This window comes from Megalops cyprinoides, chromosome 7 (assembly GCF_013368585.1).
Source record: "Megalops cyprinoides isolate fMegCyp1 chromosome 7, fMegCyp1.pri, whole genome shotgun sequence".
In the NCBI taxonomy this organism is placed as follows: Eukaryota; Metazoa; Chordata; class Actinopteri; order Elopiformes; family Megalopidae; genus Megalops; species Megalops cyprinoides.
In genome coordinates this window covers 34,053,544-34,074,357 of record NC_050589.1, presented here as the reverse complement: position 1 = coordinate 34,074,357, position 20,814 = coordinate 34,053,544, and the positions used below count along the sequence as shown (strand labels likewise).

The window sequence follows — 20,814 nt, the reverse complement described above, 5'->3', positions numbered from 1 at the left end:
GCCCAGAGAATGCCCAGTGTCTCCTGACTGGCATAACCTGTGCTCTCTGTTTATGGGGGGGGGGACCATGTCAGAGGAAGAAAGGGGAAAGATTGTCGCCCTAAGAAGGGCAAGGGGAATTCCTCAGACACACGCAAAGGGTGTAAGGGCAGACGGGGGGGCTGGGGGGTGGCGGACACAGGCCGTCTTTGTCGGCCTGTAAGCCAGATTGTTCAAATGGGGAAAAAAGGAAAAGCCAAGCTCACCAGCCAAAGAGGCACAGGGTGGCCTGTCAATCACACGAGCATGAAGGAGGCCAGACAAAGGAGCAGCAGTGCTCGTGTTCGCTTTGGCTCAAAACGGTAAACGCTGAGCGGGGAAGTGTGAAACCGCTCCCGGTATCGGGTTTCTCCAGTGCTTACTGGAGGGAGAATGGGGGCATTTGACAGGAGATAAAATTCCACAATTGATGGTGCCCTCATAGCCAGCAGACAAAACAATCTGGAGCAGCCCTGGGAGAGTGGGAAAAACAACTTGAAACCCGATCATTTTGTGATCCAAAGAGGCGTGGAAGTGATGACCGTAGGTTGAACATACAGTAACACGTAGTAGCAATTTTTTCAGTACTGTTTACGGAGGTCTGTGTTTATCCTTCTTCACTTGGAGTTCAATCAGGTGTGAGACTGCTTTAAAGGACAGATCAGTTCACAGGAATTGGGGTGAGTCATTGGACCTTTTCAAAATACAAGTTCTGGCCAACTTCTCACAAGCCAGATCCATATTAATGCTATTCTTACACCCAGAGAAGTCTTAACCTCTGACCTTTCAGTGGAGGGAGGGTGTTATATTTAGGCAAGAGTTCAAGGGTTTGGGGTGGGAATGAGGCCATCAGTCACCATGCTGCAGGCTGTCACACAGTTGTGGGTGGGAATGGTAAAGGGGAGGTCAGGGTCATTTGGATTGTGAATACATACAGCATATGTTTGCTACACTCATCAAGAGCTCTACTTTATTGATATTCTTTTCTTCCTGATGTACAACACTCCAGCATTTGGCAACATATATACAGAGACATACCTCTGTCATCTTTAAAGACTGCATACACATGCGCACAATATTATGGTTATATTATGGTATAATAATATTAATATTAAGAATTTCCAAAGAGTGGTGGTATGGGTGGTATGTCAGCAGGTTAAGGTGCTATATTTTAAGTTAATAAAATGTAAGCCAGTTATACAGAAAACACAAAGGCGTCTCAAACTTTTCATTTTTCATTTCATTTTCGGTTTACTGAAAATAATGATAATTACAAATAATAAAAACAATAACAAATTAAAAGAATAGATGGCCCATTAATAACGTCTTCTGTATGACCACAATACCCTTGCTAGGTCATGCTGATTCATGTCAGTTGTCTACAATAATTTGTTTATGATCATTGTTCCCCTGTACATTGATCTATCAACCTATAAAACAATGCTTATGGTACAAAAGGTTTCTTGACTGAATTTGGTTTCATTCTGATCCTATGGCCAGATGGCAGGACATCCAACTAGTTGGGTGGGGGGGGGGTGTATAATATTTGATAACACTGATATGCTGCATACTCCTGTACAAATATCCAGACATGCTCTTTACTTGGGAAAATTGATAGGATCTGTGTTGGATCTTCGTTGGATGCCATTTGCCAGTACAGAGACACACATGGACATGTTTGAAGGGTACAGTGTTCTTTTAATGGTTAGAAGATGCAATGCATCGTTTTCATGCCATTTGTTTTGTTGTCGTTGTCATGACATCAGTTTATCATCAGGTTTTCTTTGGGTCCTATCTGTGCTAAAGCGCATACTGCGGAAGTGCACTTTTTGTAAGTCGCTCTGGGTAAGAACGTCTGCCAAAAGATCAAACGTAAACGTGAAAGTGCTCTCACTAACTCACACACGTCACGCGATGCTTGTGATTTCCCCTTGTCTGAAGATCTTATCCAGGCAGGCCCGGCTGAAACGCACACTCCCTCGCCCCACGTTAATGGACAGCAGAAGAAGCTCCAAGCGCTCCCGGCGGAGGTCCCCTCCCCCTTCCCCTCGGGCCCCCCGTCCTCCTCATCACGGGAATCCGGCAGCTATCTCCTCCACCTGGGGATCGCATGTCTTCCAGGTGAAATCACCAGTTTCGTCTATTCACTTGCTCATGGGATCAGCTCATTCAATTATATTGTTTGAGTAGGCTCACTATTGTAACATTGTCCTGTGTAATTTATATATTTTGAAATGTATTTATACATTCTCTAATACACTGATTCTCATTCCTGGTCCTGGGGCCCCCCTGCTCTGCATGTTTTCCATCTTCCCCCAGGTGTGTTTGGAGCAAAGATAGATAGAAGATATGCAGGTCAGGGTGGCTCCAGGATTAGAAACACTGCAATATAAATTCTCAATTCATAATTTTTTTGTGTGAGCTAGTCTGAGTTGATTGATCATTGTACACACTATTTAAATGCAGTAATTAGATTTGTGGCAGCGCATGAACAAGAGATAGGGGGGATAAAAAGTTTAAAAATGATAATTGTCCTTCTTTCTAAATTTAGAATCAGCCATCTACCTGCCAGGGTTTGCTTTACATTTAACCATGTTTAAGCATTGGCTATTTGTTATTTGAATGGAAGCATCCGCATTAAAGAAGATAGGGCTGTGTTGCATAATTCAGATGATTTCAAAGAGAGATCGGAGATCACCTTTTAATGGGGTTGTCATATTGTCAAAATGGCTTTGAAGTGTCCAAAGCTGACATGGCCACACTATGTATAATTAAAGCAAAAGAGCTGCTGATCGATGATCCTTACTGAAACTGTCAATCATCAAAACAATCAAAAGCAGGTTTGACAATCATCAGCTTTCTTCCTTCCACATGTCTTGCTTAGAGGACACTGGTTATTTATGATGTATATATATGTATACTGCATAATCATCCATTTTAAAACATTACGAATGTCTCTCACTTTGCCTCAGCTATCCTGTTGTTTACTGTATGCTTGTAACGCTTGTAATGCTCAAACAGAGTGCCAGCAGGGCTTTGATCTGCGAAGCTTGGCAGAATGATTAGATACTGTGAGCACTCTGGAAAGTACCTGGTAATGGAGGTACAGGCTGAGGATTGGCACCAGCATTCAAGCCACTGTGTTCCAGACTGATGTCACCTACCCCCCCTCCCCACGCAGGCAGCAGAGACCGGACAGGCCGGCCCGTGGTGGAGGTGTACGGGGATCACAAGGGCTGGAAATCCCCTCTGGTGTCCAGCCAGGAGCTGTGCAAGCTGCTGGTCTACTTCCACTCCATTCCCAGGTACGGCACGCCCCCCCCCTCCCCCCCACCCCATCCCACCAAAGCAGAGCGTTCTGAGGGGCCATCCTGGGCCGTCCCCTGAGAAACGGTCGGTGGATCGCCCGGTTATTAATCTCAAAGATCTTGGTGGAGCTTGTGTCTGAGATTATTGGATGAAGGCCTTGATTGTTTCAAAATGAAGTGCTCCCTTTTTTTCTAAGATTCACCTTTGTTCTGACAGCTGTCAAGTAAAGAGAGAGAGAGAGCAGTGAGATCCCCTTCTAGATTTCAGATACTGGCACTCCCTCATTGGTTTTAATGCACATGACATTTACAGTATTTGGGTTCTGATTTTTTAAACTGAAAAATAAAGGTATCATTACATTTTGTGTCAGTTTAAAAGGAACCCTTGTCAGGTCCGGCTTACATTTTGCACTTATCCAAACAGCTGGATGTGTCATGAAATAGTTCAGCTTTTTTGGGTCTTTATGTACTTCATACTTCATATCCAATATTCATATCCAATATGTCACGAGTATCAGTTCCAGGAAGACAGTTATTCAATTTCAAATTACTGGACTAAAAATGACAATTTAACAAATGTATCTTGACATTAAGATATGAATGTATTTTTTCCCAAAAATATTGGCAGCTATCCTGGAAATTACATTATCTAGTGGCAAATCTGTTACACTCTTTCAACACAAGGGGGCAGCAAGACTTAAAGATATTAAATTCAGCCCCATACATGCAAGAGGGCCATTTCTGTAATGGTTAATACATTTTTTTCAAAGCTGTCAACATGAATAAAGCAATTGAAATAAATGATTTGAAAAGAGATCACTTCACTCAAATGAGACTTCACTTTGCATAGTCATAGAGATACAGATGGTTTGCACAGTCTTATTGGGAGTAAAACAGGTAGTTAATTATTCATTGTCGACAAAACTTGGCTCAGATGCCAGCCATTACACAGCCTTCCTGAAAGCAAAGTTAAGTTAAAGTTAAAGTAAAGTGAAAGTTCATGTGATGGCAGACTTTTTAAACAATTTACCTCCCTCCTCCCTCTTGAGAAAGACATTGAGACAATGACATCACTACACTCTTCTTTTCCTTTTTGTTTTTGTCTTAGAGCTGTTTACCTTAAAATGTTGAAATTATATCATGTTGAATGAAAATGGGCTGAATAAAATGCTGGTAACTAGCACTCTGGAGTCAGGACAGTAGACAAAGAAACCTGATTGAACACACGTTCAGGTCTGAGCTCGTGCCCTGTTTCTTTGTCCTAGGAAAGAGGTTAGAGATCTCGGGATGACACTGGTGACGGATGCAAGGAAGACACCCCCTCCCCCAGCTTTCTATAAGGCCTTACTGCTGGCCCAGGTAACCCCACTGCTTCTTAAACTAGGGTTCAGAATTGAAAGTGTCGCCCTGCCAGGTTTGCACTGGATCAAGGAGAGATTAAATAAACAGTAGTAGTAGTTATTTATTTTCATTACCAACACACCAGAAATATTGGCTCTCCAAATATATGTATCTACATATAATGTATCTACAAAGGCGGGGAAATTGTATAACTGGGGATTTTCGCAGAGCTGGTATGAGCAGAAAATGTGGCTAGCAGGCTGCGAAGTAGCTAACGCTTTGTTTGCAATGTGACAATGTCAAGTTAGCTAGCTGACTAATTTGCACAATGCAATGTGACAATATCTGGTTAGCTAGCTGTTAATTTACTCATGGAACGGGTCACCTTAGCCATCATCGCAACAATTGCCCCCCCCCCCTTGACAGATTTGGTAGGAGCCGTCACTGAAATGTACATACTTAGTTCAATCATTCATTGCCAAAAACAATTCATGCCAATTTTTGCACATGCTTAGGTCATGGCTGGCTAATTTTATTTTATTGAAGAAGGAAAGCAGAAGCACTTTAATTTAAAAGGAAAAACAAATTTTATATGAATAAAAAAAGCTGATTTATTATTTAATAAAGGACATTTTTCAAGGCATCATTTTTTTCATTTTTAATATCGCAATAAATATCGTATCGTGGACTTTTTATCGTGATATTATCATACTGTGAGTTTTTGGTATTGTTACCTCTTAAAAACGACTAAATAACGTATACTTACGTAATTGAACATGAAATATGAATTAACATTGTATTATGCTCAGTTCACCATGACGCAACTGTATTTGTTTCAGGCTTTCAAGAATAACCAGGTGATCTTAAATGAAATCATAATTAAATGCTTCAGTATGTGAATAAATGTTTATTTAGTTTAAATATTCCAGGGTATCTGTTCATTCACCATGTAAGTACTTTGAATTTGCCTTCTGTGAGGAGTCAGGAGAGGGCAGAAGAATTATTTTGGTGGGTCTCTCTTCTCTGTTTAGAAGTGCTGTTCTGGTTGTGTTTATACCTGCACTACTCAAAAATACCACATGGGGACAGTAAAAAATAAAATTAATTTTGAGCTTGCGAGCACAAAGATGCAAGTCAACAAGTACAATAACCAACTCACTCACCTGCCATCCTGTATTTATTTTCAGTAATATTGAAAACAGGGTAGGGAACAACGCATTTGTTCACTTCTGTACCATTTGCGAACAAAAGTTGAGCATGTCTGCAACCTCAAGGTGTTTCCCTGTTAATTCACATATGACATTCTTTCTTTTGGCCCTAGGAACAGGCCCTCCATGCAGTCCACTGTGTCCTGATTCTGGTGGACAAAGAGACCAGCCCCCGTCCAGAGAGACACCCAGGACTGCAGGTCAGGGCTCGTGTGGGCTGAGGGGGTAACAGAGTGAGAGAGTTAGAGGAAGTGGGGTGTTCATTTAACATCTGTTGGCAGGTTTGCTTTGTACTGGGCTGTTTATTTATTTATTTTTCCTTTTATGTACTCATTTATTAGTTACTCTTAGGTACGTTCATCTAATATGGCATTTAATACATAATACTTGAGCAACCAAAAATCAGTACTATGTGTACAGAATGGCCAGAATTATAGTAATGATAAAATAAAAGTATATGACAGCAAATCATTGAACCCTTGTTTAATCTTCATGTTTACATTTATTCATTTGGCAGACACTTTTATCCAAAGTGACTTACATAGGGTACAGTTGTTTTACAAAGTTATCCATTTATACAGCTGGATATTTTTACGGAGGCAACTGTGGGTTAAGTACCTTGCCCAAGGGTACAACAGCAGTGTCCCAGAGGGGATTGAACCGGCAACCTTTCGGTTACGAGTCCTGCTCCTTAACCACTATGCTACACTGCCGCCCACATCCCGTATACTCCCCTTTCCCTCAGGGTTAAAATGACCCACCCCACCACACTCCTATGATAAAGCCTCTTAATTGAATTTTAAACCCCAAATCTATTTTGCATGAAGAAACAACCTGTCACTCATCAACAACTTGGTGAATAACTGTGTTTCCCTACTTCACAGTGCAGAGAGACTGTATTTATTCAGTGTACACCACTTGTTTTTACTACAAAACACACATAATATTTTTTTTGTTTAAATGATGTGTTTATTATTGTTATTGTTATTATTATTATTAATATTCCCTGCGTACTGAAAAAAGACCCAAAGACAATCAACAGCTGATGGTGTACAGCATTTATAAAAATGTAAAAAGGGGCAATTTTTCACTTTCTTGTGGTGGGGTCACTCCAGGAAAAGTCATTGAATCTCATGCTAAAAAAAATGAATTTAGGGGGTTTTCTCTGCTGTTAAACTCAGAAACGGGTCGTTTTTGACCCCATAGACAAAACAAGGGCTAACATGCCAACACCACCATCACCATCTGTGCATTTTGACCAGATGGATGTGGTGACCTCACTGAAGGCACTCCACAAGACTGTGGACGGACACCAACTGACTGCGGGCCTGGAAGGGAGCTTTCCATACAGCCACAGTGATTGGCTGCAGTTTTATCAGGTGAGGAAATCATGTGATATGCTCCAGTCCAGTAAACACCCTGGCCTCCTACAAAGCCTTACGTGCAGTAATAATACGAGTTTATGAGTTTGGATCTTGGGTGTACTTTAGAAACACTTATTGAAACACACATCTTACTAACCGGTATGAGTAATCCCTGTGTTTGCAGAAACTGGAACCCTTTGTATCAAACCTGCGAGAGGCTTCGGCTTTGCTCCAGAAGGCCATCAGGAAATTTGAGGGTGTCAATAAAATTGACACTGTGCAGGTATAGTCAATACATCCATTAACTGATCAATAAGTCAAACGGTTTTAGCAGCTCTCATCACAAAGAATTTTAAGAGCACTTGACGATCTGCATTTCATATAAACATGAATTGCAGATACAACCCAATGGATTCAGAGAAGTCCTAAATGTATACCATATATTTACTTTCAGTAGGATATTATATTAATGATATTACATGAACAGCCTGTTCTTAAAAGGCAGAAAATCCTCAAAAGGTTTTCTTGACTGTAATTTGCACTCCTGCAGTATTACCTGAAACAGTGTTACCACCGATAGACTGGACTCACCAGGATCTTGTTTTGTGTGGTAGGATGTGCAGAAATGCATTCATGAGCAGAAGACGATGATGAAAGCAGTGCTGGAAGACGCTCAGTTGGTCGCCTTGCAGAGGGAAGGTGGAGCCATCCTGGCCAGACTGCGGAAGGAGGAGTTTCGGTTTTCTCAGTCGGAAGATTACCGGTAACTCAGCCATCACTGTAGAAAAATCTGTGAAGATTTTATTGAATTTATTTCATTCCAGTGCAGTCAGTACACAGAATGTGAACAGTGTACCCTTAACACCAGTATAATAAAGAGGACAAAACAGGTTGTCTTGTCTTGTCAGATGTAGCTTTTCTGTTTGCCTGGAAAGCAATGATTAAATAAGGTTTTTGGAGAGATAGAAAACAGTATCAAAATGGTATCCCTTAATATTTGCTTCAACCTCCAAGAATAAATTCAAGGTAGCATTGACTTTTTCGTAAATTAATGTCAAAATAAATAACGTAATGTAATTGACAAAAATCCAAAAAAATAACCTTGGTTGAAATCATAATTAACACATTTTCTATTGTCTGTTTACTGGAATAATAACAAAAATATACAACTACCAAAATGACAAAATAATAACAAAAAACAACAACCTTATGTACACAAGCTTCTATTCATTCTATTGTCCATTTACTGAAACGCAAAGTGAACGCTGTGTACTGTAAAAAATAGCTTAGCCTTAAGTTTGACATGGTGAGTGACATGGCTTCCTGTGAGGTTAGAGAGACACAAACTGTGCTCTCTGTCCGCAGGGACGCGATGGACACAGTCAGCAGCCTGTACAACCAGGTGGAGGAGCGTGTCCACACAGTGGTGATGAGGTCCAACCAGTCTCTGCAGCACCTCGACTTTCTGCTCCAGCTGAGGGAGCTGGAAGGCAGATTCATGCAGGTAGGCCACAGTTCAGTCTCCCGCTACAGTATGGCTGCCTTCGCAGCTGCCTTCATCCGGAGCCATAGCTCACATTTTACATGACATTCATGTATACAGATGCTTATTTAATATAGCACTTTAGATTAAGTACCTTGCTTAATGGTACAATGGCATTGCCCCACTTGAACCTGCTGTCTTTGGGGTTGAATAAGCCGCTTAACCACTGTTCCACACTGCCAGCAACATCATGAAGCGTGTGCTGGACTTTTTTATGTTGTGTGAGGAAAAAGGTGCAGCACTTCTTACTCTGAGTTTAAGACAAAGCACATGGTCTGACTGAGCAGACCAGTAAGTCTGAAATTTTAAAATGGGGCAGAGAGAATGTACCTAGAAAAGGGTATACAATATGTGAAAGTCTTTATGAATAGTAGTAATAGTAACTGTTAATTCAGATGAAGAATAACCCCAATGTGTTTATAGCTGAAATTACAGTTATGTGACTGTGACGTGTGGATGTCAGTTAATCAACGTGATGATGATAATGAAGGTGGTAATGCAGACGTTAACGAAGGTGGTGGTGAAAGTTATGATGACGATGGTGGTGATCATGTTGATGATGATGGTGATGATGGTCACGACGAAGGTGATGATGATGATAATGATGGTGACCGTGTTGAGGATGATGATGGTGGCAGTATTAATGATGGTGATGATGATGATGATGGTGACCATGTAAATGATGACGATGCTGACAGTAATAATGATGGCGATGATGATTCCGCTGCTGATGATCCTCTCCTCGTAACTGGTGCCTGTAGATCAGGGAGTGGTTCAATGCAGAGGGAGAGCAGAGGCTACTGGAGGCAGAATCTGTTGAGGATTCCCTGGAAAGAGTGGAACAGACTCTTCAGAGCTTCAACCTCTTCCTCTCTCAGGCCAGCGTAAGTCAACATCTGTCAGAGACATAAGGACCTGCCTCCGTGTGGGTCTCTGCATTACCATTAGAATGATATTAGTATCTTGTGTCATTGATAATTGACAGGTACTGTGTACTTAAATTTAAATGCTTTTATTTTAGAGCTGCTTGTGCACTTTATGCCTTTTTATTGTAATTCTGAGAGTTCTGTACCAATGTTATTATTGCCTCTGTGATATGTGTAATAATAATAATGAAAAATTACTAACTCAGAAACACACCCACTCACACAGTAAAATGGTCCAATCACACGGCATCTAACAGGACCTGTTGCCCATTTCAGGAGCGGAAGCAGCAGGCCATGGCCTTGGTGACGGAGGCCGAGAAGATCCAGGGGTCCTCCTACCCGGAGACCGAGGTGTTCCGCACAATGGTGTGCACTTTCGAGTCTAGCCTGGCCAACTTCCTGTCGCGGGCGGAGCAGTGCCGCACAGAGCTGGAGACCATGGCGGGCCTGTGCTGCTTCTGTGAAAAGGTTGGCCCAGTTTCGGTCGGGAGGCATGGGGGTGGGAAGATGGGCAGGGTTTGCAGGCTGGAGTCCTGGTAGGCTGGGGGAGGAGCTCCCATACCCTTGCATAATTGCCTCATTAACTATCAAGCTGTGTAGATGGATAATTTGACTGATACAAGTCATCCAGGATAAGTACAGTGCTATAAGCATATAAATGTATATATATGTATGTATATGTGTGTATATACAGTATGTATGCGTAAAAATATCAATGAATAGGTAATATAATAGGTAAATAACGCAATGCAATGTAATACTTAGCTGCTCTGGAAGGAGGGTCTATGCTAGCAGTTTATTTTTATATCTTGAATACTGAGAAGTATAGTCCCTTGAAATGACTGAAAGGCATTCTTGAACAAGTTGTGGAGAGAGACTATATACAATACATAACATTATTATATAGAATACATATAATATGAAATGCATATGTGCCTCTGTTTTTAGGCTAGTGAACTTGCCAAAGACTGTAAACAGTACCTGGAGAGGTCGCAGGCTGGCTGCCTCCCACCTGAGGGCGATGAGAGCACACTTCAGAGGTTCCGGGAGAGATTCAGTGAGTTTTCCCCTGAACGCTTCCAGGAGGTGAAGATCCGCGCCTGCTCCCTGAAAGGCTCCCGGGGCATGCGGGCGTGGAACGTGGCCTGGCTCAAGTGCCAGGAAGCGAGGCAGCAGCTGGAGGAGTGGATGAGCAGCACCGACGAGGCCCAGCGGACTGATGCGGGTGCAGCCGTGCCAGATGGCCGGATGACAGAGGAGGCTGCCTCATCAGCGCCCTCCGCTGGAGCTCCGTCGCAGTGCGACTCAGAGAGGACTTTGACAGGTCCTGAGCAGGACATGGACTGTGGTGCGATTGAGAGTGATTACGGCACCGTGACCTGCTTTAACCTCAACTTTAAACCCGACAGCAAAAGCTGCAAAGGGATGAAGGTGGTGCCACCTCCTGGGAGCGAACCCCGGAGCCCCGCGAAAAAGGGGGAGAGGAGGCCCCCCGCAGAGTCGAAGGATACGCCCGTCCCGGAGCGGATCGGGGAGGCGGGGCCTGGGCGTGTGGATGCCGCTGGGCGTGAGCGGTTCCCGTGGCAGCAGGCATTTGGGAGGTCCCTGAGCGAGGGCTGCGGGGCCGACTCGGTCCGCTCCGAGCCACAGGCCCCGCCCTCCCTGCGAGCCTGCGGCCAGCCGTCCCGCCGGATCCTGCAGGCGGCCCAGCAGTTCCAGATCTCACGGCACGGGAGCTTCTGTAGCGAGGACCTCTGTTGTGCGGCGGCGGGCGACAGCCAGGACTCCAGACCCTCCGGCTCCGCCTTCAACCCCGGCGTTCAGAGGTGCCAGGGAACGGCGTCCCTGCCCAACGTGGAGGAAAGTGCCAGCAATGTTTTGTGAGTTACTCCGTCCAGCAACCTGGAAAAAAATTCTGAGAAATGCTTCTTGGTTGCTGTATGTTATTTGGGTTTATGTTCTCCTGTTTTCCCTTGTTCACAAAGCTTGCTATGAAGTCACACAGGTCCAATTATCTGGCATTCATGTGTAACAATTCAGACAAATGACAACATGGTCTCTGTTGACAAATGACTCAGGTGATGAAATGAGAGCAACAGTTACTCTGACACATATGATCCTACTGCCCATCATGCTTTCACAGCTCACTTTGGCCATCCAGTGATTACCCCTCCATATTATACTGCTCCTACTCAACTGATGCTACATAATTGTAATTTTAAATTATGTTAAAACAAGTCATTTTTTTCTTCCATGTTCACAAGTAGATATTTTTGATCAAGCAGAACAACAACTTCTAACCTTCCTTTCAGCCTCCAGGATTGCCAGAAAGCAATGTTGGAGGAAACTATGGGATGCTATACCAGCTCCCTCTGGTCATAGAATGCCTGGTTTCCTGGGTAACGCGTGTTGTAACACACTGTGGCAGGAAGCTGCAGAGGATCATGGAGGAGCTACTGCTGACGGAGCGGGAGTACACGCGCTCGCTGGGCTACATCATGACGCACTACTACCCTCTGCTGGAGAGGCCGGACGTGCCCCAGGACCTGAGGGGCCAGCGCGGGCGCATCTTCGGCAACCTTGAGAAGCTGCACGACTTCCACCGGCTCTTCTTCCTCAAGGAGCTGGAGAGCTGCCTGAGGGAGCCACTCAGAGTGGGCCGCTGTTTCCTGAGACACGTACGTCCCAGAACCCCCTCGCTGATCACCGCTCTCCAGTGTGGTATCGATAGCTGTTTCTCAGTGTTGGTCGTGGGGACCCACTAAATAGTCTTACTTTTTCACATGGGAGTCATTGGGTCTGAGAATTATGACAAAAGAAAAGAAGCCATCTTAGGCGACCAGGTGCACCTTCTGGCACAGCCATTGTTTTCTGAAGATGTTCCCATATTTCAAGACAATAATGCCCCCATGCACACTGCTAAAAGACTCAGGAGTGGTTTCATGAACACCAGCATGAAGTCAAACATCTTCATGGCCTCCCAAATCACCACATCTACACATCATTGAATGCTTATCAGAAATTCTAGACCATAGAGTACAGAGTAGTTTTCCACCTCCTTTAATCTCTCAAAGAAGTGGAGGTTTAACCTTGTGAGAAATGGTCCAGCATCCCACTATAAACTATTCAAAACTTATATAACTTCTTTCCAAGAAGGAATGGGTATGTTTTGAAGTCAAAAGGTGACCAAACTACTTAGTAAACATTCACATGTTGTTTTGTGTTTCCATTATTTTGTCTAACCAAATGTATATACTTATTCATTGTCAACATGGGACCTGGGTGCTATTACTGAAGTAATGCATGCTGTTAACCCTACAAAGTTTTTTCTTCAAAAAATGTTCAGAAATTTTAGATTGTTCAGAATATTCAAAATTGCTCAGAATGTAATGTAATTTAGCAAAATTGACTGACAGATATTTTGTTTCCAAAATCAGAAAGAAAGCTTCAGCCTCTATGCGCTGTACAGCAAGAACAAACCACAGTCTGACTCCCTGCTCATTCACCACGGTCATGACTTCTTCCAGGTGAGGGACTCTTCCAAGTGGGCCATCAGAGAAGAATTTCAATGGCTGCATTCTGTGCATGCATTTTCTGGTTTGTTAATCTGAATTTCTCACAGTCAATGTATACTGGTTCCATGACATTGTGGATGTGCTTAGTAGATGCCCATGTCAACAACAACTTAAATATGTCTCATTTAACCCAACACTCATTTAGCATCAATGCTAGTGTTGCACCTGGGATTCAACCTCTCAGCCTTTAGATAACAACGCCAGTTCTTCCTTCACTGCACCCCCCAATCAGTGGGTCATTTTGCTGCGGGAGAATTTCCAGTTTCCAATAGAGATTTAGAGTTACCTTTCAATCAGTGAATGACTGAGAGCTGGGATGCTTTATAAAATCAATGACTGAAGAGCTGACTTAAAAATAGTGAATTAAACAATTAAAATACATTTGCATTACATTTATCCTTGGCTGGTCCCAAAGGGGTTCCTAATTTTGGACCTGATGGGTTGGAAATTCAGTCCTAGAGTGACAATTGTTTCAGGCAGCATGTGTTTGACATATGGAACACCAAGTGAGGTGACATTACATCCAGTCAGTGGCTTGAGGCAGCTGTTATATTTGGTTATAAGAACTGTTATGTGTTATATGAGTCTGCTGTGGCTAGAGATGCTCCCACTAACCTCAGTTTTTTTTCCCGCGAGGGTAGCAGAAACAGCGGGAGCTAATGGACAAGATGGACCTGTCGTCCTACCTGCTGAAGCCAGTGCAAAGGATCAGCAAGTACAGCCTCCTGCTGCAGGACATGCTGAAGGAGTGCGGCTCACAGCGGCACCGCGAGCGCGCCGAGATCCAGGCCGCCCTGGAGGTCGTCCAGTTCCAGCTCCGCCACGGCAACGACCTCCTCACCATGGACGACATCCGCGACTGTGACGTAAGCGCCAAGCTCAGATAGGGGCCTGTTCTTAGACACGTGTGTGTGTGTGTCAGTGCGTGGAATTATTCAGTTCCACTCCTGATTTCTGAATGTGTCTTATCTCTTGTGTTCCTAATGCAATAAAGAAGGTGCTCATGTCGGGACCCACGGGGAAATCTGTGGCATGTGGTCATTGGTGAAGTTCCATAACCACTATGCAACACTGAAGAGAAGAAATTTGAAAGACTTTTTATTTTGTTGTCTATTTATTTTGCTGAATATTCAATTTCAATGCTGATTTCAGAACACTTGGTGAAATCTTTTTTATTCCTAATACAATGTACAAGAAAACAGCTGTAGACATTTTTCGAAGTGAAAAATAAGGACTTACTTGTACATGTATCACTCTTAATTTTTTAGCAGTCCGTAATGAAGGTGACTTACATATCTTGTATTTCCATATATTTTCATATTCTAGCTGTATATTTAACAAAGCTCACCATATTACATACGTTGCTCAAGGGTAAAACTCAGTGGGGACAAGTCAAGTTCCTTAACTACTATGCTACACTGAGGAAATGAGACAGGTATATCTGAGATGAAGAGTCATCATGGATACCTCCGTCCTCTGCCACTGTTTACTTTTTCCTGTCACCAGGTGAACCTGAAGGAGCAGGGACAGTTGATCCGTCAGGACGAGTTCATGGTGTCGTTCAAGAAGAAGAAGTGCTTCCGCCATGTCTTCCTCTTTCAGGACCTCATCCTCTTCAGCAAGACCAAGAAAACAGAAGTGGGGAATGATGTGTACATCTACAAGCAGTCTTTCAAGGTATCCAGACACATTTATATGACATTGTAATTGGTTTTTAGCAAAATGACTTCCATAGTGTACAATTTTTGTACAAATGTTATCCATTCTTATAGTTTGATATTTACTTGGCAGTTCAGGATTAGTACCTCGCCTGAGGGTACAACAGCAGTGCCCCACCTGGGAATTGAGCCAGCCAGCCCGGCTCCTTCCCACCACTACCCTATCAGGCAGTGCAATATTGATAAGGTACACCTGCTACTTCTCACATAGCTATACTCGGTGTTGTGTTGCTTTTCCCACAGACCTCAGACATCGGGATGACGCACAACTCTGGAGACAGTGGGCTGGGCTTCGAGATCTGGTTCCGGAGGAGGAAGTCGCAGGACACCTACATCCTGCAGGCGGAGAGGGCGGAAGTGAAGGAGGCTTGGACCAGGGACCTGGAGCGAATCCTGTGGGATCAGGCAATGCGCAGCAGAGGTCAGGGCTCTTAATTTCTCTTTGGACACAACTACTCGTAGAACGGTTTTTCTTTAATTTTAAACCATTTTCCACATTTTAGAATAATAGTAAAGGCATAAAAACCAAGTAGCCAAAAATATTTTTTAAAAACAAACTTTTTTGGAAAGAAATTCATACATAGGCATCAACTTCACTATTCATAGTCTAAGAAACAAATTTCAAGCATTTAAGCATGAGCCTTTAACTCAAAATGTTTTTGAATGCATGTTTCCCATTATCATAATCAAGTGTGTGCACAGGGACTGTTCTCTGAATCATCACTGGGAATTTATCACTATTGATCAATTATTATTTCATGGCTTTTCCTTAGTAAACATTTCAATTTTGTAATAAAAAATGATTGATTTTTTTGAAAACCTCAGGGACAGACTTTAATTGGACAAGAGGGGTCACCCCACCTGGCCTTGAACCCAGGTCTACAGGGTATCAACCCTGCAACTTTGACCATGACGCCAAAGAGCCAGGCTTGTGTTTATGGCAGACAGAGCGCATACTCAACTGTAGTAGACAGCACTCTGTCACACTGCCCTCCCCTTTGGGAAGCGCGTCCCATGTACTTCACGCACCGAGGCGTCCCTCACGCATTCCCCTGCCATACTTCTCCCATCTCTGGGGTCCCTCACACTGGGGTCAACCTAACGTGGGGGTCCCTCATATGGCCAAAGAGCCTCTTTGGTGTTGCGGTCAAAGTCACATGTTTGGTACCCTATAGACCCGGGTTTGAGGCCAGGTGGGGTGGCTGCTCTCGCCCTTTGCTACATGGACAGACTGGGTACCCACCAGGTCAATAATCTTTACAAGACTGGATTACCCAGTAAATAATCTCCTGGGTAACACAGGGTTGAATAATTTTAGTAGAACAACCACAGGTGCCTTTTTTGATGCTGATCCTTGAAATGTCTTGCACTCTTATATAAACCTATAGATAAGTTAAAAACAAGAGCATTTCCCAATAGAGCCTTAACCATTTTAAAGAATCAGGAGGGTTTGCTGTTCTCCTCAGTTAGGAACACTCTCTCAGATAAATGTAGAAACCTTTACTGTGGTGCTTTTTCTGCAGAGATCCGAATGCAGGAGAGGGTGTCCATGGGAATTGGCAGCAAACCATTCATGGATATCCAGCCCAGTGATGCAGCTATCTGTGACAGGGCCATCAACTGCGTCTTGCCTGGGAGAGGTACTGCTCAGGCATTACATACATTACATTACATTCATTTAGCACACACTGTTATCCAGACTGACTTCCAACACAAGAACAGAGATATATTCATTTAAGTTAAGTGATCAACAGTGTCAAATCAGGCTAACAACACTTCCAAACCAGTGACTTGTGCAACCTGACTAGTCAAGAGAAGCCAAGTATACTATCATAAATCAGTCACTAGATCACAGAATCCAAAACACATTGCAATACTACACATAAAATAAACAGCAAGTGGTACAATTAGCAGGTGGTAGGGGGTGGGGACTGAGGTGGAACCAAGATGCAGTTTGAAGAGATGGATCTTCAGTCTGCATCAGAAGATGGCCAGTGATTCTACTGTCCTGACTCCATGAGGAGTTCATTCCACCACTGAGGGACCAGTGCAGACATGGATTGTGTCTGAGAGGAGCCACCTCATCGGGATGGGACAGTCAGTTGCCCCATGGTTGCACAGCGCATCTGGGCAGCGCATACGGTTTAAAGACCGATTGGTCTTGATGGGTGGTTCTTGAATGGTGGTTCTTCTGAGGTCTGAGACATAAAACAACTCCTTGCATTTCAGTTGTAATTTTTATTATGTAATGCATTCACTTGCTGTTGTGACGTTGGACAATTTCCACCTTCCAGAATCCAAGGCGTTACCCACCTCCGTAGTCTCCGGTACACAAGATCACATGTTATCTCGGCCCAACTCCATTGGCTCGGGCAGCAGTGCGTCAACCTCTGGCAGCCACTCATCCTCCTCCTCCGGTCGAGGGTCCCTCCCTCCTGTGAGTTACCTCTGCAGCCAGTCCCAGGAAGGAGACACGCCCCATGAGGACTTCTCCAGGCCAGGAACCCTTGGGGACGATGACCTGGATCATGAGAGCGAGAAGCTTCACCTTTTGAGTGAGTTGCTGTCGACCATGATGTGTTAGGAAAGGAGTTACGCAGGAAACAAAAGATGTGTGACACAGAGACAGAGGAATATGACATTGGGTGATACTTGTATCCTTCACTGCTGTGCTCCAGTGGACAGTTCCGAGTCGTCCGGGGAAAGCGTGAGCGGATTCAGCGGCTCTGATCGCAGCTGCCTGTCTGTGATTGGTGGAGAGGCAGAGGAGTCCGGCTCCATCACCTCCTCCCTGCGATCCAAGGCTGGCCACGCCCACCAGACACAGCCAGAGTACCAGAAACCCACCACGTCTGTGGCATCAAGGAACAGACCCTCCATTGCACCCAAACCCCTGGCTCAGTCCAACTCTCAGGGCCCTGCAAAGGTAGTAAATAGCAATTAAAAATATTTCTTATTGTACAGTATGCTTAATGTCTTTAAATTCCTTTCTATAAGAGAAAGATATAGTTATCATATTTTTAGATCTGAAATGTGAACCTTTTATTTGAGCATTTGGGGTTAGGGTACTGTTGATCCTGCAGAATGTTTTATAAATACAATATAAATATTTTCCCAGCCAATCATTCTGAAAACAGGAATATTTGCTGATCCTGCAGAATATTTTATGAATACAAGACACATTTACCAGCCATATATTAAACAGGATTGTAATAGAATACCTCTAGACATTTCAGTAAACAGACAGAGTTGTTTTGGACATTTGAAGAATCACAGCCCCAGAAGTCAAACATGTTTTCCCCTGCAGGTTCAAGAGATGGTTGCCAGTGGGAAATCTACTGAGGTTTGACCTGTTGCTGTGGGTGAATTGAAGCCATGGGTGAGATTGTAAGTGGTAGAGGGATTATTAAAATGTGTGTATGTGTGTACTTACATTATAAAGTGCTTTTACTTACATTCAACATTCATCACTGATTCAATATTGTTGTGCAACTGGAGAGTTATGAACATAAAGAACACTTGTGCATAATGAATGATATTTAGACCATTAACTCCACACCATGGTTTTAATACATAATCATATTGATGGCACTGGTTTTATTTCCCAGTTCAATGAGACCAGTTTTATTACTATTGATTTATTATTTTGATATATTATTGCAAATAATACAGCTTCAGGGTCACAATGAGTTACATGTTATCTTTTCCAATGCTGACCACAGGTAGGACTCATCAAAAAGAGCTGGGCCTTAGAGGAATAAAGGAATTGGAATGAGCTTGAATAAGCAGCTTTGGCACATCATTTCCAGCAGAACTCCACAAAATTCTGCTGTATAAAGGGAACATTTCATTTTTTTCGACAAGCACTGACTCACCAAATCCTCTGGATCGGGTACCTTTCGCCTCTCTGCATTCATGACCTGGGAGTCTGAGTTTGTGCTGAAGAAGCTGAATGGATGGTGGAATATGAAAAGGGATGCGGGCCACACACTATTACTGGAACTTGGTCTATATTCTGAGATGTTTGTTCCCATCCAGATATGAATTCACTGTTGAATTTACTTGTTTTTTTTACCATTGTTGCAAAAGCATGTAAAGTTTCTGAAATTTCTGCCTTTTCCAACATGACTTGGAACAACATTATCAGGAGGTCTTATGTTACTATATAGCACCTTAGACCTGCAGTTTATCATTATTAGCACAATGCCCAGTCAATATGGGGAACATTGCATTCACATTGGTAGTAAATGATGTATTAATATATTACTAATTTTGGTGCACTAAAATGTTGCATTGTGTACAGTGCTCATTGGCAACAGATGGCAGCATAACCTTCACAGTATTATTTTGAAATATTGTTATGACTTTAATAATGGTGGTAATGTCACATTACTGTGATGCCAAAACAAAACCTACTTATAAATAGACTCACTCAGAATAGTTCAGTACAGCGAATAGTGTGGTATTTTTTTGTTTCAAATCAATTTAATGGTGTTCCCTGTTATGACAGTGCTGGGCTTTGGTAGGATACAAGTGAAATATAACCACTTTGTGCATTTTAGAGGAAAATGCATGGTTTATATATCAGGGAAACTGATCACTGTACCTTATATTATTTTTATAATATCTGTGTTGTTCAATTAGCCCTGTAAACATATTTGGGTAAAATACAGTTGTGCCAGACATCCCCTTTAGTCATACTATGTTATTGAGAAAAATGTACATATTTGTGGCAATTTCTCTATGCAGAATGTGGCCTTTATTGTTTGAAAGGGTGAAAGGAGTGAAAGGGTGAAAGGGTGGAGAGATACCTGTTGATGAAAGTGATTGGAGGATAACATACTGGAGATTCTTCAGGGTCACTTGATGACTTATGAAAGATGTTGTATGTATGGACTAAAGTCAGCGTGCCTTAGTACTGAAAGACTTGGCAATCCTCCAGTCACAGTATAATTCGTGCCAGTGAGGGACCTGCAAAACCATGTGGCAGGAATATATATATTTTTTTACATATTGTAGCTCATTCAATGAGCATAGCAATTGTGTGAGGAAAGCACTGATTTAGGTATGTGGTCTGTTTTTTTCTGAAATAATAATAATAATTATAGCCTTTCATTCATTAAACTATAGCAGAATTTACAATTTACAAGATGCTCTTGTTTTGGGACCACTCTTCACATTCTGATTGATAAAGCTGTCCACTGATGGTTAGGTAGGAAATAAAGCATTTACTAAATATAACTTTGTCATGAATAAAGGACTGTTATAACCCACAGTCAGTGCCTGTTAATGTTAATGACTGTGACAGGGTCAGACCGATCATGTAATAGCTATGACAGGATTGGCCTGATAATCGGACCTGCTAATGTTAATCACTATGACAAATTCAGTATGACAAGTTCATGGCTCTCTAATGACAGGATCGTGGTTTGTCAATTTAACAGCTTCACACAGAGAAGATCAAGGTACTCAAGTGTAATGGACGACTGTTTTCAGATTTTCGACAGATCACATTCAAAAGGCAAAAGGAGCATAACAAAAGGATCACCTTCCTCCACTGGACAGCCATTGTTTTGTTTGTAACGTGACTTACTATTGGATGACATGCTGTGAACCAAGGAGCGATTGCAAAAACAGGGAACAGCAGCTGTGGACCATGTCAGTCTAGATAGAGGGCAACGACAGACCATTTTTCTGCCTCGACACTGCAAAATCAAAGTGGTGCCAAGACTATGCAGTGTGGTTGGCAGAAAGGTGCCAGCTCACTTTGATTAAGGAGCTATGCGTGTGGACGCATGTGGGCTGGGTTCAGG

The 20,814-nt window shown here is 42.9% G+C and overlaps 1 protein-coding gene across 1 annotated transcript in view; it reads left to right on the top strand.

The window, feature by feature from the left end:
- si:dkey-65j6.2 (uncharacterized protein KIAA1755) overlaps window positions 1-20,050 on the top strand; it is a 38,521-nt gene extending 18,471 nt beyond the window's left edge. Inside the window, exons 4-24 of the mRNA XM_036534126.1 lie at window positions 1,960-2,139; window positions 3,200-3,323; window positions 4,592-4,685; window positions 5,989-6,075; window positions 7,138-7,254; window positions 7,424-7,522; window positions 7,854-8,002; window positions 8,605-8,743; window positions 9,544-9,666; window positions 9,985-10,176; window positions 10,657-11,588; window positions 12,137-12,386; window positions 13,146-13,235; window positions 13,925-14,149; window positions 14,790-14,960; window positions 15,245-15,422; window positions 16,525-16,641; window positions 17,296-17,556; window positions 17,680-17,927; window positions 18,309-18,388; window positions 18,724-20,050. Of these exons, the coding sequence (XP_036390019.1) occupies window positions 1,960-2,139; window positions 3,200-3,323; window positions 4,592-4,685; window positions 5,989-6,075; window positions 7,138-7,254; window positions 7,424-7,522; window positions 7,854-8,002; window positions 8,605-8,743; window positions 9,544-9,666; window positions 9,985-10,176; window positions 10,657-11,588; window positions 12,137-12,386; window positions 13,146-13,235; window positions 13,925-14,149; window positions 14,790-14,960; window positions 15,245-15,422; window positions 16,525-16,641; window positions 17,296-17,556; window positions 17,680-17,927; window positions 18,309-18,350 (3,818 nt within the window). The 3' untranslated portion in view covers window positions 18,351-18,388; window positions 18,724-20,050. The remainder of the gene's footprint in view (window positions 1-1,959; window positions 2,140-3,199; window positions 3,324-4,591; window positions 4,686-5,988; window positions 6,076-7,137; window positions 7,255-7,423; window positions 7,523-7,853; window positions 8,003-8,604; window positions 8,744-9,543; window positions 9,667-9,984; window positions 10,177-10,656; window positions 11,589-12,136; window positions 12,387-13,145; window positions 13,236-13,924; window positions 14,150-14,789; window positions 14,961-15,244; window positions 15,423-16,524; window positions 16,642-17,295; window positions 17,557-17,679; window positions 17,928-18,308; window positions 18,389-18,723) is intronic.
- Window positions 20,051-20,814: the final 764 nt, after the last annotated feature.